At 44.8% G+C, this 20,989-nt stretch overlaps 2 protein-coding genes across 6 annotated transcripts in view; one reads left to right on the forward strand and one right to left on the reverse strand.

Annotated features, from left to right (window-relative positions):
* The window catches only part of HHAT (hedgehog acyltransferase), a 569,735-nt gene that overhangs the window by 195,040 nt on the left and 353,706 nt on the right, over positions 1-20,989 (reverse strand). The window lies entirely within an intron of this gene.
* The window catches only part of KCNH1 (potassium voltage-gated channel subfamily H member 1), a 222,793-nt gene that overhangs the window by 32,212 nt on the left and 169,592 nt on the right, over positions 1-20,989 (forward strand). For 2 of the 4 annotated variants that reach the window (XM_083494257.1, XM_083494255.1), the window contains exons 4-6: positions 4,523-4,651; positions 11,536-11,654; positions 13,064-13,456. In XM_083494257.1, coding sequence (XP_083350383.1) covers positions 4,523-4,651; positions 11,536-11,654; positions 13,064-13,456 — 641 coding nt within the window. Of the gene's footprint in view, positions 1-4,522; positions 4,652-11,535; positions 11,655-13,060; positions 13,457-20,989 lie in introns of all 4 variants that reach the window. The other 2 variants (XM_083494254.1, XM_083494256.1) reach the window with 1 other exon arrangement.

The following is a 20,989-nucleotide window of genomic DNA, read 5'->3' on the forward strand; positions in this document are numbered from 1 at the left end:
CAGGAAGGGCGGGGTATAAACAAAAATTTATTATTATTTATTATGGTAACACCAAGGCTGCAGGTTCGATCCCCACACGGGACAGCTACATATTCCTGCATTTCAGGGGGTTGGACTAGATGACCCTTGGGGTCCCCTCCAACTCTGCAGTTCTATGATTCCCCACAAGTCCTGTTGGTGTTAGTTTAAATCTATTGCACCCCACCTACCCACACCCCCAGGACTCATTTAAAAGCGTACTAAGGAGACAACCAACCGACACATCATTTCAAAAGAGCTGTTGGGCTGAAGACTTATTTTTCTTCTTTAACCACTTTTCAGATATTTCTAGTTCAACAGAGTAACCTCAGCCCTTTCTGATTCTTCCTCAGGGGAATGAAATAGGATTTCTTCATCTTAACATGTAGCGCTCTAACCTACTGACCCTCTTCTCAGCCAGCCCACGGATGGGTTCGGTGGTAGACAAGCGTGAAGGAAGAAGCCTTTTAAGACGCTGGAAATGGCTTTGCTGGGTCTATCAGCATAACCGCACTATGCTTTCCTCCCGGGAAGCTGTGAAGGGCCAGCCCAACCCCCCCGCTTCTCACTATGTGTTCTGCTTGCTAGGATGGAGCAGTTAGTACCTCGCCGAATTTCCGGTGCATTAATCTTAAAAGCAGTCGGTCAGATGCAAGAGATTTTGCTCGGCTTATGTATCTAAAAACTTCCTTTTCGCCCGCATGGCCTGCCTAACCCACCCCAATCGCAGACACTTGACTTGCTCACTAATGAATCCTGGGCAGAATGCGCAGTTTCCTGCATCGTGTACAGCAGCAGCATTAAAAATGAATAGTGTAATATTGATTGAGGGAGTTTCAAAGGTCAGCTGTAACTATTATGTAACCAAAACTCAGCCGTCTGCTTTGCCATACCCAGTAATTAAAGGAGAGGTGACACATGCCCAGCTTTCGTAGCAGGCCTGATGTGTAGCTGTTATATCCGGCTGGGGTAGCATTTAGTGCAAACCTATACGTGTCTACTCAGAAGTAAGCGCCACACTGAATTCAGTGGGACTTATTCCCAAGTAAATGTGATTTAAAGGGAGGGAGGGAGGGAAGGAGGGAGGCTTATAGAAGGGACCCTGAGAATGATCTAGTCCAACCCCCTGCAGTGTAGGAATATGCAGCTGCCCCACACAGGGATCAAACCTGCAACCTTGGCATTATCAGCATCATGCTCTAGCCAACTGAGCTATCCAGGCTTGGGGAAGCAGGGCAGGTGGATGGTGGGAGGTGGTTTGAGGTGTGTGAACAAGCCAGGAATTCATCCGTTGCTCAGGTGTTAAGCCAAGTCATAGAATTATTTTATTTTTATATTGTAATTATTAATACCGGCTGATAGCCTGCCTTCTAAGCCACTGTCTCAAGGCTTGTTGCATATAAGACAATTGTAAAGGGTTAAAAACAACAAATATATTTAAAACAAGGCGATAACCCTAACAAGCAGTAAAGACCCAGCTGGGGAAGCCTGTTGGAATAAAGCAGTCTTCATTTGTTCCCAGAAAGTGCAGATAGGGGGCACCCCTTGTATTTCAGCAGGAACACTGTTCCACAGGATGGGGGCAGCCACACTAAAAAGCCCTGCTCCACGTTCAGTGGAGTGAGCTTCTGAGATCTTTGGAACTCTCCTGCCGACGGCAGTGATATACTCTGTATGTAAAAGATAAGGCGGTCTCTCATGTAACCCAGTCCTGAGCTGCATAGGGCCTTATATGTTAGTTATACAGTCGTACCTCGGCTCCCAAACGCCTTGGGAGTCGAACGTTTCGGCTTCCGAATGATCAAAAACCGTAAGTGAGTGTTCTGCTTTTCAAATGGTCTTTCGGAAGCCGAATGTCTGACAGGGCTTCTGCGGCTTCCGATTGGCTGCAGGAGCTTCCTGCAGCCAATCAGAAGCTGCGCTTTGGAAGTCAAACGGACCACCAGAACTGATTCTGTTCGACTTCTGAGATACGACTGTATGGGCCTTATATGTCAGCCCCTTGACTTTGCCCCAGTAGCTGATTGGCAGACACCATAAATACTTCAGGGTCTTATGCGCCTGTGGTAATTCGCACCTGAAATATACTCAGAGTCGAGAGTGGATTTCATGCTCTTTATTCAGCTCATAGTGGTGAGGAGGAATGGAAGTTCCCCCAGTATGTCTGCTATATATACATTATTTACACAATGGGCCCCACGTAATTGGCTAATTCCGGGATTCTTCTGTAGGCCAATCAGGTTGCAAATTCACTTCCACCTGGAGTTGGATTGGGTGGCTCCTGTGGACCAATCAGACTGCTGCATTCTGGGTCCTATTTAACTCAGTACATAACAGCTCCCATGAGCAATTTAGCCACCACATTCCACAGCAGCTACAGCCTTTGGAAAAACCCCAAAGCTGGCCCTACATATTTATTTGCTTTAAAAATAATAATAATCTTGCTTTTCAAACGATTTCTGTCTCCCAAAGTGGCTAATGCCAAGGAGAAGGGCACTGGAGGGAAAAGGGAAGTCTGTTTTTAAGGCCAGAACAAACTGCTGAGCTATGATTCTGTGAGGAGACATTTTTATCCATGCCGATCTCCCCTTGCTGATGTCCTTGCCTGAACAGCAATTGATGGCCCTTGTTCCTTTGAATGATGGATGGGGCCAGAATGCCCTTGCTTCTTACATCTGCAGTCCCAGGGCAACTGTCGGTCAGAGCAGAGCGTTCTTCTGGTCAAAGAGCAGAGGGAAGTGATCTCCCTGCAGCTGCTCCTTCTTTGGCTGGTGGAAGCTGGTCTCCATCTTGCTGTGATGTTTGCTTGGGATGCAGGAGTGGAACCTCATAGTCACCTTGGTGCCCTGGCTGATGGTAGGTGGGGGTAGAGTGTGCTGCCTTCAACTCTGAGGCACAGGGAAATCTTAAAGCTTTGAAGCTCACCTCGACTCTGAGGCAAACTTTATGACCCCTCCAAACCTTATATCCAAGCTTCGTGAGTTTTCCCAACGTTCCTCTCTAAAATGAGCAGAGACAGGGTTATGTAATGTGAGACAGGCTGCATAATTTATACATGTTGTGATGATTTTCTTGGGAAGGGAATCTGGATCAGCTGCCCTGAGCGGTGTATTTACACTAGAACGGTGGGATATGAATGCTCTAATAAACAAATAAAATAAATTATGTCAATGCAGACTATCTGTTTGTTTCTTGGAGAGTATACACAGTCTAGGCTATGTGATTATGGTATTCGTTGCACCCAAAGACCCCCTCAACAGTTGCATTTCAACAGTGACCTCAATTTCTGCATTTTGTGACTGGTTGCAAACAGATCCATTCTCTCTCCCTCTCTCTATATATAAAAGAGAGTTGAAAGGAGCAAGATAGCACCATTATTTCCCTTGATGAACATCCTTCTTTCTTTTGAACTACTCTGACCTCCTTTCAAAGAAGGTTTGCATGCTTTTGAAGCAAAAGCAAAATTCTCATTCGTTCTCCTGTAATGTTGGACTTCTTGCAGGTAGTAGAATGCCAGGATTCCAATGGGAAAAGGTGGGGGCAGGGAGGGGGCTTACTTCTTTTATTGCATCCTTGCACTGCTGTTGTACAGGAATGTGCTTCCGCTGACCAACCAAACTAACCAAATATCAATGAAGATATCTGCATCATTGGAAATCTAATTTACAGATGGGAGCTGCAACAAAAAGTTGCAGCATGGACTGCTTCCTGTTCAGTATTCCAGCCACTCCGTTCTCATTTCCCCCAGATTCCCATTCCCTCTCTCTCACTGACAGTGAGCATTCTATAGCTACTTACTATGCTCAGTTCTCATTGGATTTGGGGTGGGTGGGTTCCACTCCCACTTTGGGTTTTTCCCCTTAATATTTTGCATAGTTTTGCAAATGCCAAGTTTTCCCCAAGCCTGCTTACACCTTCCTCTTGTGCAAAGGTTGTGCTGATTTAATGTGGGAGCTGTGCTTGGCTAAGGGTGCCAAGAGTTGTTAGAAGACTTCCCCTCCCAGAACTACAGTTCCCAGAGTTTCTTGGGCAGAAAGTCTGGTTATTAAACCACTCTGTGAATTGTAACTCTGTGAGGGAAGTAGGGGTCAGTAACGCTCAGTACCCTCAACACACTACAACTCCCAGGATTCTTTGGGGGAAGCCATGGCTGTTAAAGTGGTATAGTAGTGATTTAAATGTGTGGTGTGGGGCTCCCTGGGGCTTGGTGGGCCTCACAGAGAGTAGTCAAAGGGTGAATGTGACCTGTGGACCACATGCTGTCCACTGATGCTGTACAAGTTACGGAGAAGTAAGCCCCGTTGAATTCAATGGGGCACATTCCCAGGTAAGTGGGTATATGTTTGCAGTCAGTTGTTTCTGCTGTTCTGCTGCCACCATATAACCTTTTGTCCTTCTGTTTGTTTGCTGAAGCAATGCGTCTCCCCGTAAAACAATATGGTTGGCATGCTGTACATCTTTTATGCCATTGACCAGTTTTTTGTGTGTGTTGTTTTCCCCCCAGGGACTCCTGTTTGGTTCTTTGTGAAAATTGCTCCAATTCGAAATGAACAGGACAAAGTTGTTTTGTTTCTTTGCACGTTCAGTGACATAACAGCTTTCAAGCAGCCAATAGAGGATGATTCGTGCAAAGGTTTGTTCTTGGCTCTTTATTTTTTTTTGGGGGGGGGAACACAAATGCATATTTAAAATATATACAGTGGTCCCTTGGTTTGCAACCGTTTTGGATTACAACCGTTTTGGATTACAACCGCATCAAACCCAGAAGTGCATGTCCCTTTTTTTTGGATTACAACCCATTTTTTTTTTTTAATTACAACCCTTTTTTTTTGGAGGCCCCATTGGCGAAAGTGTGCCTTGGGTTACAACCTATTTTGGTTTCCAACCGGACCTCCAGAACGGATTATGTTTGTAAACCAAGGTACCACTGTATGTATTCTGTTTTTTTAGAATTCAGCGTAATCTAATTTTGCAGAGATTTCTTTGCTCTGTCCATAGAATGATTAAGAATCAGACTGAAGTAACTACAAATCAATGTATTTGTTAAAAGCCTTTCTAACGCTGAGTGTTTTTAGGAGACCCCTAGTTTCCTCCCAAAGCTACAATACCCAGAGTTCCCAGAGAAGAGGGAATGATTGACCTAATAATTCTCAGGAACCTCAACAAACTTCAGCTCCCGTAATCCTTTGGGGGAAGCCATGACTAATTAAAATCGTATCACAGTCCTTCAAATGTGTGGTGCAAATGTGGCCTTAAGAGTATAATGGGGAGGGACTATGACACTGCAGGGACATGGGTGGTGCTGTGGGTTAAACCACAGAGCCTAGGACTTGCCGATCAGAAGGCTGGTGGTTCGAATCCCCGCGGTGGGGTGAGCTCCCGTTGCTCGGTCCCTGCTCCTGCCAACCTAGCAGTTCAAAAACACGTCAAAGTGCAAGTGGATAAATAGGTACCGCTCCGGCGGGAAGGTAAACGGCGTTTCCGTGCGCTGCTCTGGTTCGCCAGAAGTGGCTTAGTCATGCTGGCCACATGACCCGGAAGCTGTACACCAGCTCTCTCGACCAATAAAGTGAGATGAGCGCTGCAACCCCAGAGTCGGTCATGACTGGACCTAATGGTCAGAGGTCCCCTTTACCCCCTTTAAGGGTGGGTTTCTATATTTTTTTATTTTAGCAGTCTAGAGAAAGCTGCCCAGCGAGGAGTTGTTGTGCTTGGAATTTGGGAAACTTGAGTTCAGATCCCTGCTCAGCTATGAAGTTTTCTTAGATGGCTTTCAGGAAGCTACTGTTTCTCCGTGTGATGTATACCTCTCAGGATTGCTACTGTTGTTTATTATTATCGATTGCAAAATTAAATCCTAGACAAAGCTCTCAAAGTGGTTTAACGATAAAGTATGATATAAATCAATACAAATGCAATCCTTTAAAACAGGCCTCAATGAAGCTACATTTAAATCAAGACAGGAGATAAAAGCAGTTATCCACTCAATAAGTAACTAGGGAAGGTTAGGATCTCTGGCTCCTTGTGTGACATAGCTGTGATCACTGCTAATGCAACCAAAGACAGAAACTGGCATCACTATTGAGTAGCTTCCTATTAAAAGGTTAGCTATTGATTTGCCCAAGTGATTGTGAGTAACTGAAGCAGATGTGTGCCTAGTTAGTGACTAGGGACAGACAAATTCAGGAAAGTGAAGAGGGGCCTATTATCTTGAGATGACATAGGGGGAGACAGATGAAACAGCAGGGAGAAGCTGCTGTTCATTTCGAGCGCAGATGCTAGAAATGCTAATGTTTAAAGAAATTATAGATCTGCTGTACCCCATAAGCTTCTCAATTATCAGCTAATGTTTGGGATGCACATCACAGAGCTGATTCGCTTTTTAAAGCTGCCTATGATCACCTTGTAAATGAAACAAATGGGAATCTGTAGAAGGACACGTATTAAATGTAGGTTCTTGAAAAAAATGTCCAGAGCAGTTACGAGAGGGAGAGAGACTGAGATGTAAGAGTCCTTACTCTGATGCAAATCCCAGCTTTGTGCATATGCCGCTTCTGACCCAACTAGGTGCCCCACAGTAGGTCGTAATGAGTCCTGGACTCTTCCATAAAAGTTTTGGGAAGGATTCTGGGCTTACTCCAGCTTTGCATGCTGCATCTGCCTTCCTGTTTCCCTTTTTAATTTCTCCTTCCATCCACTTTCATGAGGTCATTGCTCCTTGAGGGAGGGGACGAGTGGTGGCACTATAGTAGGCATGAGGAACTTCAGGCTGGGGGGCTAAATATGGCCCTGCAAGCCCCTCTATCTGGCCCTTAGGACTCATTCTATGTTCTGCTTCCTCCTCAGTCACACCTCCTCTCTCCAGGCCACACCCCCCGGCCTTGCTTCACAATCTTGCTTTTGCTTGGCTGGAATATGTCATCAGACTTTGATAATGCCTTTTGGTTGCCTGGATGGAGTGTGTGTGTGTGTGTGTGTGTGTGTGTCAGAGAGAGAGAGAAAGAAAGAAAGAGAGAGAGAGAGAGAGAGAGAGAGAGAGAGAGAGAGAGAAAGAAAGCAGAGGTTCTGCCCTCTTTTGCCTCAGGCCACCGGATGTGCCCCCTCCCCGAAAAATACCCAAGTGGGAATGTGGCCCTCAATTTGATAACAGTTCCTGTCCCATGCACAATTGTCAAGTTGAGGATCAAACAATGGCAGGCCTGGGATATGGGCCTCAGTCATCTGCTGTGGGGTCAGCCAGTGTTCAGGACTGGAGAGGAGGTCAGGACTAAACAGGAGACAGGATAAAAAACCCCAAGAGTATCCAAGGATGCAGGAACACATCAGGAGCATCTTGTTGCTCAAGCAAGGCTCAGCTGAATCACGAAGTCCTCTTAAAGTATAGGAAGCCTGCAAATGGTCAGCCCAGGTTTTGACAATTCTCCCCTGTGGAGCTGCCAAGGGAGTTGCACTCAGGTCGTGCAGCACCTGAGGATGACTGAATAAAGAATAAAGTGTGCTAGCTGGACCAGTGGTCTGACTGAGTATAAGAGGCCTTCTTATGTTCTGAGCTGAGTTTAGAATTAATTCATCTTAGTCCAAAGGTTTTGTGTTAACTTGAATGCGGTCTGTGCTGAGTAACAGTCGGTCGTGCTCATGCCTTGGATGAGCTGTTCACTGTCGTAATGAACCAGACTTGGATTGACCGCTGGATGCTCCCTGTGCTTATTGGTCACTCAGGGCAAAAAGCCCTGAATGTGGTGACACTCCGGAACAGCAGATTAGCAAGAGGAATATAGGGATCTGCTTTAAAGCAAATCAGACCATTGGTCCATCTAACTCAGTATTGTCTACACTGACTGGCAGCATCTCTTCAGGGTTTCTGGCCCTGTCTGAAGATGTCGGGGCTTGAACCTGGGACCTTCTCTATGCAAAGCATATGATCTGTCACTAAGTTAAAGCCCTTCCCCATTGATTAGCCCTGGTCAAGGTGGTGTTGGAACAGTTGCTTGTGCATGAGGTTTAGTGTTCTGAATGTGAGATTTGGGGATGCATTTTACTAAAGTGTATGTTAGCAGGCTCTGGTCCAGGGAAATGCTGAGGTTCACACAATAGACTTAGCTCTGCACAATTTTGGACTTTTCAAAAAGTATTTGAACAGCCTCCTCAATTTGCCCCATGGAATAGAATGATCTAATGTTGAAATTTCCTCATTTCAAAAGCAGCTTGTAATGTAAAGCTGTTGTTTGAAGAAAAAAAAAAAGCAAGTCTAAAACTGTAAACCTACATATACTTCTTTGGGAGTAAGTCCTACTGCACTGAATGGGACTTCAGAGTAAGTATGAATAGGATTGCGCAGCACCAGGTCTGCAGAAAATCTAGTGTCACAGGTCTTTGGATCCTCATGCTGTACCACGTGGACAGAGCCTGGTTTTGTGTAGCCCCAGCCTTGGAAGTTCTTCTTCCCTTTAATGTCACCCCACTGCTAAAAATAATGAACTGTTTCGCCTGCTATTGGCATTCTGTGCTATAGTCTTAAGTCTGCTGCACTTTCATCTGCCTTCGCTGACTAATGAGAATAATCAGTCCTTGTCTATTTTCTGTGTATGGGAGACAGCCATGCCTCTCCTCGGGCTTCTGTAGTGATGTGTTGTAATAAGATTAAGAGAATGTAAACATGGATTCCTGCATTCTAGGGTGCGAGGGGACATTCTCAGTCCTTGTTCCATTATAGATGTTACTGATTTTAGCCTTCCCTCCGGTTCTCTTCTCTTCATTCTTGCTATTTTACATGCATGATGAGAACTCTTATCCTCTTATTTCTTCTATAATATTCCAGCCTTTCTCTTATCTAAAACCAGGCAGTGCTATACAGGGACTGTAGTGAGATAAAGCACTTAGACGATGTTTTTTTTTTTAGAATGGGAGCTCTCATTGCTAGTGTTGTCTTGTGTTTGAAGCCATGCCATTTGAGCAAAAAGCCCCCCTTCTCTTTCAAAAAGCTGCTGCTTGTTTGTATGAATCTAGAACAGGGGTCTGCAACCTTTAAGACAAAAAGAGCCACTTGGACCCGTTTCTGAAGGGAAAAAAACCTGGGAGCCGCAAAACCATTGCGACATTTAAAACAAATATATCTCCGGAGCCGCAATCTGATAGCGGGCGGGAAGGTGATGTCGGGACGGTGCGTGACTAACGCACGCACCGCCCCCATGTGACGTCACAGCCAGTACAGCGCCCGCCACAGTGGGGAGTGTCGGGGCGCACAATGCGCCTCCTCCCCTCGCTAGCATCCGCCCCGGAGCCGCGGCAAAGTGTAAAAGAGCCACATGCGGCTCCGGAGCTGCAGGTTGCAGACCCCTGATCTAGAACAAATTAAAAATGATATGGCCTGTTGCCTCATCATCACACAAAGGCCCGTAAAGCAAGCCATTAGGTTCAGCACCGCGGACAGCACCAGTGGCTAATACAGTTTATCCACCACAGGCATGCATTTAGGTTGCATGTCCAAGCACGCTGATCTAGAAGCAAGTCCCATTGAACTTAATGACTTACTTCTGAGTAGACATGCACAGGATTGCACCTTCAGTGTCAGAGTCAGCAAGTCTTACAGTATCATGGCAGTTGTTCATTTCTCCAATTACTCTTTGCAAAAACGCAAGGAATCACCTTGTAGCTAGCTGAAAATACAACTATGTTCTACATGGCAAGCTGCTAATGGGAGTTCCTCTCCATGCAGACAGAGCAATTTTCACACAATTGAAACCTGCAATAAGACTGTAATATTAAGTGAGTTATTCCAGTGCAATAATGCAAAAAGAAGATGTAGTCTACATCATACTCTGTGATCTGCTACCATTCATTCACAGTAAACTCCGAATCTCTCTCTGTGTGTAATACCTTTCACTACATGGCTGCAAACAGTGCTATGTTCTGGGATGCATGGAACTTTTGTGCCTCCCCTCTTCTTGACCCTAGCCCCACCCACACTCAATTTCTGTAGCTCAATGGTAAGGCATCTGCTTGGCATGAAGAACATCTCAGGTTTAACTCCTGGTGTCTGGGAGAGACTCTTGCCTAAAAGCCTGGCTAGCCGCTGCCGGTCACTGTAGACAATACTGAGCTCCAGCTGCTTTTGGACTACAGCTATCATCATTCCTGAGCACTGGTCTTGCTAGCGAGGGATGTAGTCCAAAAACATATGGAGACCCAAGTTTGGGAAACCCTGAGCTAGATGGACCCATAGTCTAATTAGGATATATGTGTCCCATGTCCTTTCCCATGTATTAAGAATGTTACAAAACCCCTGCTGGATCAGACCAAAGTATTCTGTTCTCACAGTGGCTCTCCAGATGCCCATGGGAAGCCCTCCAGTAGGATACAATCGCCCAAGAATGCTCCATACTCATGTTTTGGTATACAGATGCATACCTCTTCTGATTCTGGAAGTAAATATGGCCATCAGGTCTACATTGATAGCTATACCCTCCCAAGCCTTATAAACCCAAGTTTGTACAGAATGATTGACATTGCGCCTCACCTACATACTTCATCAATGAATTCTCATATTCTTTGAGCTAATCCTTCCAAATCCATGGTCCTTGAAAGCAGCAAACTCACAATATAACCCAAGGGTTGGAACTCTACTTTTCACCATGCTGTGTCTCATTTGTTGGAGGAGAAAGGTGGTAAGAGGAGGGCATAGCTGCAGTTGTGCAAATTTTGGCTTATTGTTGGAGGGGAAGAGGGACCAAATCCATAATATAATATAATATAATATAATATAATATAATATAATATAATATAATATAATATAATATAATATAATATAATATAATATAAGCACCAGGATAGAAACCTTGAGGAACAAATAAGAAATGAAATGTGACAGGAGTGGTGATGGTCTGGATGCCATCCAAACACTGATAGTTATTTCCTGTCACTTCAGTGAAATGAATAGAAGTCACACAGAATCACTGCTTGGTTGATTACTTCATTGGTTGTTTTTAATGAGCCATTATATGCCCTGTACATTGCACTGTTACTTCATTAAAGAGAATCCTTCTTATTGAACACAGCAGAGTAAATGTATTAGAGCAGGGATGGGTAACCTTTCCCCCCTTCCTGTTGAGAACTGCCTTTCTTGCAGGGGTTATCTGTCAGTGGACAGAGCCAGTGCTGCTACAGACACAGCTGAGCCAGAAGTGTTATCTAATCTGGGATAAGGGCTGACCTGCTTCAGTTTTCGCCATGGCTACTTCAGATTAGAATTCCCACTCCCGTGCAGGTCTACTCAGAATCAAGCCCCACTAGATTTCACAGATGTAATCTCAAGTATACAGAGGGCTATTTTTTTATTTATTTTTGTACCACAGACAAACACTGTCCCTCTTTTGGAAAGCAAGGGAAAATAATTTATTTCTCGAGGAAATCTGATGGGACAGAATAATGAGGATGATTCAGGATATTCCTAGAATTGCTTTGCACAATATATCTGGCTGTTTGCAATAACCGTTGTGCAATTTCTTGTATCGCCTTCAGGCTGGGGGAAGTTTGCTCGCTTAACCCGTGCACTCACCAGCAGTCGAGGAGTTCTGCAGCAGCTGGCTCCAAGCGTACAGAAAGGAGAGAACGTCCACAAGCACTCCCGGCTTGCTGAGGTAACGTGTGATTATTATTGCAAGCCCACTTGAATCAATAGCGCCCGACTCTTGGGAACGGCTCACCTGAATTCCAGTGACAAAGGAGGTCTATTTGTGGGATGTTTGCTTGGAGCGAATTGGTGGGAAATCAAGGGGATTGATAGGGGGCCACAGACTCCACCTGCTGCAGCTAGTGTCCCATCAGTATCTGCCGAGAGCTGCAAGATGAGCCACTTTGAGGTGTGGAGGGGCAGGGATAATCTCCACAACCACACCGGGCCTCTAATGCCCTCTGAGTGTTATGATATCATGGTGCCAGAACAACACCCTTTGGAGACAAATCCTTCAAGCAGCAGCGGCAGCGGCAAGGATGAGGCAGACTCATTCCCTGATCTATCCTGAGTCGGGTCTTCTGCCCTAGATCCTTCATCCTGTCCCTTAAACCCTGAGGCCTGAAGCAGGTGCCTCACCTGGCCTCAAATGTGGGCCACATTTGGAAGCATTGAACTGGCGCAGCTCTTGGAGCGCCTTATAAGAATGCACCTGCCAAATCTGAATGTAGCAGGTCCTAAGATTTGTTGATAAATGCCTGCATATCATTGACTTTGCTAACACTTGGAAACATTAAGTAAATGTCCAAGCAGAGAGCCAGCGCATTGACTTTTTCATAGAAAGCAATGCTGCTGCGGTTCAGGATTTTACCTCTGCTTTAAGTAGGCCATATACTATTTGCTAGACAATTCCTTGCTAAATTGGTGCATCAGATTAGACTTCACATAAATTTAAACCAGGACAGCTGGTGAATTCATTGTAAATAATACAGTATGTTCTGCACATATGAGACGTGTATAATTATTTGCCAGTTAAATACTGCATTCATTATTTTTATATCACCGAGCCCATGTCTAAGCTCCAGTGCATTCCTGCACACTGGGAACCAGTAGATGTTGTAGAGGAAAAAGAGCATAAGGGGATTCCGAAAGGGGTCAGATGTGTTTTGGGCGCAGCCTAACCGTGCTGAGGGGCCCATAATGCTTCTGGTCTCCTAATGGTCCTACAAATGTAGGAGCAGCACTTGATTTTAAGTCTGCAAGAGCAACTGTAACAGATACTTGGGAAAACATCCAGAAAGAAAGCTAGAACATCTGCTGTGCATCAATCCCAACATCTTCAGGAGGGCTGGGATTGTCTCCTGCTGGAAACCCCTGGAGAGCCATAGCGCGTCCGTGAAGACAATGCAGAGCTTAAATGGAACAATGGCTTGATTCAGGAGAAGGCATAGATATGGTTAGGATTGCTCTAGGAGTCATCATGAGCCCTTTTATTTTATTTTAAGGAAAGATGGCCCATGTGATAATTGGAAAAAAAGCATGCTGTTTTGTTTTTTTAATAGTGAAAGGCTTTTCCTCTTCCTGTTTTCCAAGCAGGTCCTGCAACTGGGCTCTGAAATCCTCCCTCAGTACAAGCAAGAGGCACCAAAGACCCCACCACATATCATTTTACATTACTGTGTTTTCAAGACCACTTGGGATTGGGTCATCCTGATTTTAACCTTCTACACGGCTATTTTGGTCCCTTACAACGTCTCCTTTAAAACGAAACAGAACAATGTGGCCTGGCTGGTAGTGGACAGCATTGTTGACGTCATTTTTCTGGTAGACATTGTGCTTAATTTCCACACCACGTTTGTTGGGCCAGCTGGAGAAGTGATCTCTGACCCAAAACTGATTCGCATGAATTACTTGAAGACATGGTTTGTCATTGACCTTCTGTCCTGTTTGCCGTATGATGTGATCAACGCATTTGAGAATGTTGATGAGGTGAGTTTTGTTTCCACTTGCCATCTAATCATTTACCAAGATCGGTTGACTGGGGAGAAAAATGGCTTTTTAAACCAAAAGTTGGATAGTTGCTCTCCATCTACACATGTGCTTAAATAAATGTCATTCTGCCTTCCTAGGCTGCAACCACTAATTGATTGCAAATTCTCAAGAATTTGCAATCAATTCACAATAGTACTTCACAAAAGTATTTATAGATTTGTTTGTTTTACAGGCAATGGGAGGCGCAATAAGCTAATACCTCGTGAAACGTTGAGACTGAGATTTATATAATGACCTTTAGTCCCCAGATTCATTAAGCATTTTTGTGCAGCTTTATTTTCTTTATCACTGTAACATAAGAATGCAAAAAGTATATAGTCAAAACTGATTGAAAAAAGTCACTGTCTGCCCCATGTTTGCTTGATGGCTTCTCCAGGTTCAGCAAGCACTTCATCTGTCTTAAAATATTAGGTTCAAAATATGCCAGAGATGGCTTGCAATTAAACAGTAGCCATGCGCACACACTCTTCCAGATCACATTTTAACAATTCAGAAAGTATAAGACCATGGAAAGTTTCCCATCCAGCATCGAACCAACAGCTATCAAAAAGCCATGGGGCAGGAAAGCAAATGATTAACCAACTTTTTGAAAAATGCAGCATGGAAAAACTTGACGAACCTTGGCAAGGAACAAATTCTAGCGTTGCGGTGCTGCCAGAGCTAGCCTGGGATGTTTTGCCGTTGTAGGCAAAAGGCCTGGATGCCACCCCTCCTTCCTTCCTGGCCTTGCCATTGCACCCACTGCTGCCCACCCTGCCACTGCAACTGCACCCTCACCTGTAGCTGGGCCCACGCTGCCGCTGCAACGCATTGGTAGCGGCGCTGGTGCCATGGGAACAGTGAGGGCAGTGTGGGCGAACCCTTCTTGGGTCTGGCAGCAGCAGAATGGCAGGGTCAGGCGGTCAGATCTGCCACCTGAGGCCAATGGCTTGACCTCACCTCATTGATGGGCTGCCCCGGATGCTGCAAAGGGAACACCTGGCTCTGACTGCCTGAGAAGTAACTACCGGAAGAAGCAGCGACTAGATGAGGCTTCAGCTTTGGATTCTTCAACAGGCAATTGTACAGGAGAAGGAAATTTCTGCCTTCCCAGGCTACATTGACGTTGCTCAAGTGGTTGCTTGGCTGCTTGGAGTTGTGAGTAGGAGGCGGTGTCTCTGGGTCATGTTAGATTCCATATGCTGGGTGTCTTTTCAGCTGTACTATGTTGATGCCTGGTGTGTGGGTGTGTAAGGGAAGGGGTTGTAGCTCAGTGGAAGAGCATCTGCTTTGCACGCAGAAAGTCCCAGGTTCAATACCTGGCATCTGCATGTTAGGGGCTGGGAGAGAATGCTGCTCCCCCCCTTCTTTGGGTCAGTTTTATTCATTTACAGTGGACACTCGGGTTGCGAACATGATCCGTGTGGGATGCATGTTTGCAACCAACATCATTCACAACCCGCAGTGGCTCATCTGCGCACGCGCGGGTTGTGATTCGGCGCTTATGCGCAAAGCGCGATTTAGCGCTTCTGCACATGCCTGACTGCCAAAACCCGGAAGCAACCCATTCCAGTACTTCTGGGTTTCGGCGGTCCGTAACCCAAAAAAACGCAACTGTAACCCGAGGTATGACTGTATTTTTAAAAATTATGTTTTATGAAAGGTTTTCTTGTGAAGCAAAAAAGTACATACAGGCAGCCCCCTGTTTATGTTCCGAGGCATGCATGCGCAGGTGAAATTGTGTAGAAGTAAAACCCATGGGGAAAGCCTGCTAACACCCCCATTCTGCCCTTTTAGTGACGTTTCAATGACATCTCGGTCACTTCTGAGTTCAGCGCGATGCGCATCTACACAGTCATGCACGTCTTGAACGTGCGCAAACAGGGGCTGCCTGTATAGCGTACCACTTTCAATTCATAGAGTCTTTTTCACAGTTCATTTGTGTTTGGTATGAGACCGTTCTGTCATAGACATGATATGGTAGGGGGAGAAGAGAGGGGAGAGGGGGTGAAGAGAGATGGGGGGGGGATAATGATATTTCATTCCATTGCATAGTGTTTGCTCAGGGGGTTTTGTGCCAGCATCACACAAATAGGTACCGTATTCTTATATTTATAAAAGAATGCTGGTGGAATCCTGGAGAGCCATTGCCAGCCTCTGTAGACAACACTGAGCTAGATGGATAAATGGTCAGACTCAATATAAGGCAGGATCCTAAATTCCCAAGCATATACATTTCATTTGCTTGTGGGCTTCCCCCTTATTCTTGATGCCCCAGAGTTTCCTCAGAAGAAGGATTGATTGTTAAACCCTTCTAGGAGTTGTAGCTCTGGGAGGGGAATAGGGGTCTGCTAGCAGCTGTCAGCGCTCTTAACTAACGACAGCTCCCAGAGTTCTTGGTGGAAAGCCATGACTCGTTAAAGTGGTGTCTTAGTGCTTTAAATATATGGCATGAATGTGTCCTCAATAAGTGTGTTGAGTTCAGTTCTGGGAGAAATCTGCTACCGCTGCCTGCTTGTTTCCCCCTGCCCAGAAACAAAATCCAGCACAGGCATCTGCTTCCAGCCCCTTTGGCTGAGTCACATGCATCATGGCAACTGACTGACTTTTGGGTGCGAGGATTAAGTGAGCTGTGCTAAAAATGATCAGACTCAGATCTGATTTGCTGGCATGCTCTAGCAAGTAAACGAGTGAAACCTTTACATGACTACATGACCCATTAGAGACTGATTTTTCACAACACCTCAAATTTAATGTTTTCAGATCTGATCCACATATTCATCTGTGTTGATACAGATGACTGTATGTCTGTATACAGTCTGTATACTGTATACTGTACAGTATGACTGTATGGACTTCTTCTTTTTTGTGTACTGTCAGGTTTACAGTCCTCTAGAGCCAGTAGGATTCTTGAGTTTATCACTAGCTTTTTAGGACTATCCTTCTGTGATTGTGCATCACTACATCTTTGATTCATTGCTCTGGCTGTTCTCTTTCCTCACAGAGAACTTTTGTGATGTTGGAGGGTTTCGATTTCTCCCTCTGACACCAGTCAGGGTCTGTTGATCCTACAAATATTCAGCCCCTTCTGAATGGGGCTTGTTGTTGTTGTTGTTATTGTGTGTGTGTGTGTGTGTGAGAGAGAGAGAGAGAGAGAGAGAGAGAGAGAGAGAGCACCCTCTGCTTCTCTAGGTGATGCTTTTCCTTTGGTGGTCCTGAGAGGAAGATGGTGGGAAACAACACACTGAAATGCTCGTTCTGGGTGTGTGTGTGTTTGGGTGGGGAGGGCAGCTGCAGTGGAGAGCATTTAGATGATCAGTCTCTCAACTGAAGAATGAAATAATTTTGTTGCACACCACCCCAGTCTCTGCGTGGTGCAAGATTCCAGCGGTCCCAGGCACTTTCCCAGGGTTTGTGTTTCCTTTTGGAAATGAGGCACAGCGGAGACCGTGGTGTCTTTATGATATATGGTTTCTTTACACGTATATACAACCTGAGCTTACGATGGAGGGGTTCATAGCATTAGCACCCCAAGAAGGTCTTGTTTCTCCCATAGCCACAGCCTTGGATTCAAATAGAAAGCAATCATTGCTGTGTCTCTCTGTCTCCCCAACTTGCTGTTTTGCTTCTATGTCATATCACTGCCCAAACTCTCTACTCTAAGCTCTGGCTTTATCTGCTGAGGGAGGGAGCCCCTCCCAATTGCTGACTCACACTGAGTCACTTCATCCAGAAAGCTAGCTTAGCTGTTTCACAGAATTAGAAGGCTTGATTAGCTTTTAACACTTGCTGGATCCAGGGATTAGAGGAGTCTAGAACCCCCAACTCCTAAGATTATTTATTGCTTATTTAGTCAAATTCTTCTTTCATCCCAGTGAAAAGGGGCTCCAAGAGCAGCTTACAAATCACTTAAAAAACAGAAAAAAGGCAGTCCCCTCAGGCTTACAAGCTAAAAAGGCATGGCACTGAGGGAAAATGGATTGAGAGGGAGGAAGTAAGCAAACTCTGGTACAGGTTTTGGGATACAAGTTCCTCTAATGTGTAAAGATATAGTACAACTGATTTAACTCAGAAGGTTTCTACTTTCCTGTTTACCGTATATCTATAGAATGCAGTGGCTTTTGCATGCTAGTTACAGTGCAAATTTCAGGAGAGGTAGCGCTGTCATTTGAAACCTTTCTTTCCCCCTGAATAACCTATTTCAGGATGAGGAGATCTTCAGGTCTGGGGGCTAAATGTGACTCTCCAGGACTCTATTTAGCCCTTGGATGTCTTCCTAGGCCACAACCCCACTGGCTCTGCTTCACTTCCTGAGTTTTTTTGGCCTGTTTGGAAATCTATGGCAAAGGAGCCTAAGGTAAAATTTACATTCATTGCTCTGCCCACTTTTGCATCCCCTCCCTTGTCCCCAGTGGCGTAATTAGATGCTTGGGTGCCTGGTGCGACGAGTGCATCCTGCAGCCAGCAGCGGGGCAAGTGGCCCGTGGGGGCAGGGTGAGCTGCGTGGAGCCTCTCCACTGTAGGGTGGCTGAGGGAGAGGTGGAGGGCAGATGCAAGCCCCACGCTTGTAAAAAATTAATAAATAAAGCATTGAACCATAGGGCTGGGTGACATATCGACATATCATCCAAATCCGGTTTGAAGTCCATATCATGACATTGGTTTCATAATTTTTGACCTGGCAATATATCACGAATCATGATGTGTTTGTGTGTGTGCTATGCATAAATCATGATGGGGGAAAAACCGTGAAGCCAACTGATGCCTCTATATAGCTCCATCCTTATTTCAGGCATTATGATATATTATATCACAATGTTTATTTGGTGATATATTGCGATGTTGAAAACCGGATATCGCTCAGCCCTAATGTACAGGGATCGCTGAGCCTTCTTTGAAAGGACGTTCCACCAGTTTGGTGGTGCCATCATGGAAAAGATCCAACTTCTGAAGAAACAACTTCAGACTTCTTAAAGCAAAGTACGTGCAGCACAACTTTAAATCTTCCCACAACCCAATCCCCTATTGCAGCAGGAAGAAAAGACGATTTATCTCCGAGTTGCCATTGAAAAGGTGTTATTTCTGCATCAACTGACAACGTTTAACTTAAAAAAAACACACAAAAAAACTTGACAAAGCAGAGCAGCCTACATAAGCCTCTCAGTCTATATTAAGCCGAAAGAAATTAAGGTCTCAATTACACCCCAGGGATAATATATGGTGATATCATTTGTCAAAGAAGAGCAAATTGAGCTTGTTACGTTGGCATTGCTTTGGAAAGGGGCTGTCAGAGCAGCACTTTAGACAGCATAGAAAGGAATATTGTTCTTTGTGGCCCTCTGTGTCGAGGCAGTGAGTGTCTTGGGACATGTTGAACAGCCCAAAGGCAGTTGGACTAATTTGACCAAGGCAGTAAGGTCCAATGGCTATATGAAGAGCAATGACACAAGCATAAAGCTGTGAAATGGGGAGAGGGATCAGGGAAAGAAAGGAGAGAAATGTGTGACTCCTGAGCATCAAGGAGTTAGAACATTAGAACATGGGTAGTCCCAGTTTGTTAGCCGGTAAGGGTTTGGTAATTCATTTATTCTCTTTATCCTAATTCCCGCTTTTTAAAAAGAGCATAAAACCATACACGATTCAAGAGAAAGCTGAAATGATTAAGAACTATCTTTTTATGCTCTTAAAATCAAACAAGATTTTAATTGGGTTGATGTTGCGAATGCCATTTTAAATTTAATTTAATCCTTCTGCATTAGAATCATAGAATCATAGAGTTGGAAGAGACCACAAGGGCCATCGAGTCCAACCCCCTGCCAAGCAGGAAAAGCATTGCTATACTCAAGGCAGTTTGCAACCCATAGAAATGAAAAAAGCATGCAGCAAAAACTACATCCCACACGAATTCAATCTGAATGAACCAGAATGAAAATGGTTAAGAAACAAATACAGTGGTGCCTCGCAAGACGAAAAGAATCCGTTCTGTGATTCTCTTCGCCTAGCGGTTTTTTCGTCTTGCGAAGCAAGCCCATTGACGGATTAGCAGATTAGCGCTATTAGCGGCTTTTATCGCTTTATCGGCTTATCGGATCAGCTGATAAGTGGCTTAGCGGCTTAGAAAAGGGGGGGGGAGGAAAAAAAACCTGCAGGAACTCGCAAGACATTTTCGTCTTGCGAAGCAAGCCCATAGGAGATTCATTTTGCGAAGCACCTCCAAAACGGAAAACTCTTTCGTCTAGCGAGTTTTCCGTCTTGCGAGGCATTCGTCTTGCGGGGCACCACTGTACTTTAAACCAATTAACATAAAGCACAAACCTCCTTTTTCACATAACATGAAATATACATACAGTGGTACCTCGGGTTACATACGCTTCAGGTTACAGACTCTGCCACCCCAGAAATAGTACCTCGGGTTAAGAACTTTGCTCCAGGATGAGAACAGAAATTGCACGGTGGCGGTAGGAGGCCCCATTAGCTAAAGTGGTGCTTCAGGTTAAGAACAGTTTCAGGTTAAGAACGGACCTCTGGAACGAATTAAATACTTAACCCGAGGTACCACTGTATTAAGATAATCAACCCAGCAAAATGTCAGCAAATAATAAATCGCATCCAACAATGGTAACGAATAGTTTAATAATTATAAATGGTCAAAACAACAGTGGCAAAGACCCAAATGAAAGCTAGTTGGTCCACTGAACAACCTATAGCAGTTGGACCCTGGAGATTAGCTCAGCCATTTAATTGACCAATTGCGCAGCCTTGGGAATTTTCCTGGAGGTGTGGTGAGAGATGAGAGAAGACGAATGAGACAAGAAGTGTGAAGTATTTCCCCCCATTAAATGTGCTCAACAGACAACAAATAAGAATGAGAGTAAAACATAGGCAGTCCCTGGTGCATAGCACTGGAATGGGAAGAACATATTTCTATATTCTGTTTATGGAGGGGGTGGGGGAACTGCTGGAGAATGTGAACTTATGTGAATCTGTCATAGGCTTGCCAGTTTTAATTTGGCTCAGGAAAGATATAAATAGTCTTCTCTTTCCATACTTTCCTAAAATTGCTCATATTCTGTCATGCACTGAGGGGATTAGATAATGCTTTTTGTTGTGGTTTATAAAAATCGGAGGGCTTGCAGTTTTTCTTTTTTTAAAAAACCGCACACAATCAAACTACTTCCCTCAGTTACTATGTTGTATTGCAATGATGGTATGCCTACAGTGTGCAAAGGCAGTGCTTCTCCCCCACCTAGAAAAATAGGTGCTGCTACTCACCATAGAATCATAGAATCATAGAGTTGGAAGAGACCACAAGGGCCATCGAGTCCAACCCCCTGCCAAGCAGGAAACACCATCAGAGCACTCCTGACATATGATTGTCAAGCCTCTGCTTAAAGACCTCCAAAGTAGGAGACTCCACCACACTCCTTGGCAGCAAATTCCACTGTCGAACAGCTCTTACTGTCAGGAAGTTCTTCCTATTGTTTAGGTGGA

Source organism: Podarcis liolepis (assembly GCF_965112155.1).
Source record: "Podarcis liolepis genome assembly, chromosome: 3".
Classification (NCBI taxonomy): Eukaryota; Metazoa; Chordata; class Lepidosauria; order Squamata; family Lacertidae; genus Podarcis; species Podarcis liolepis.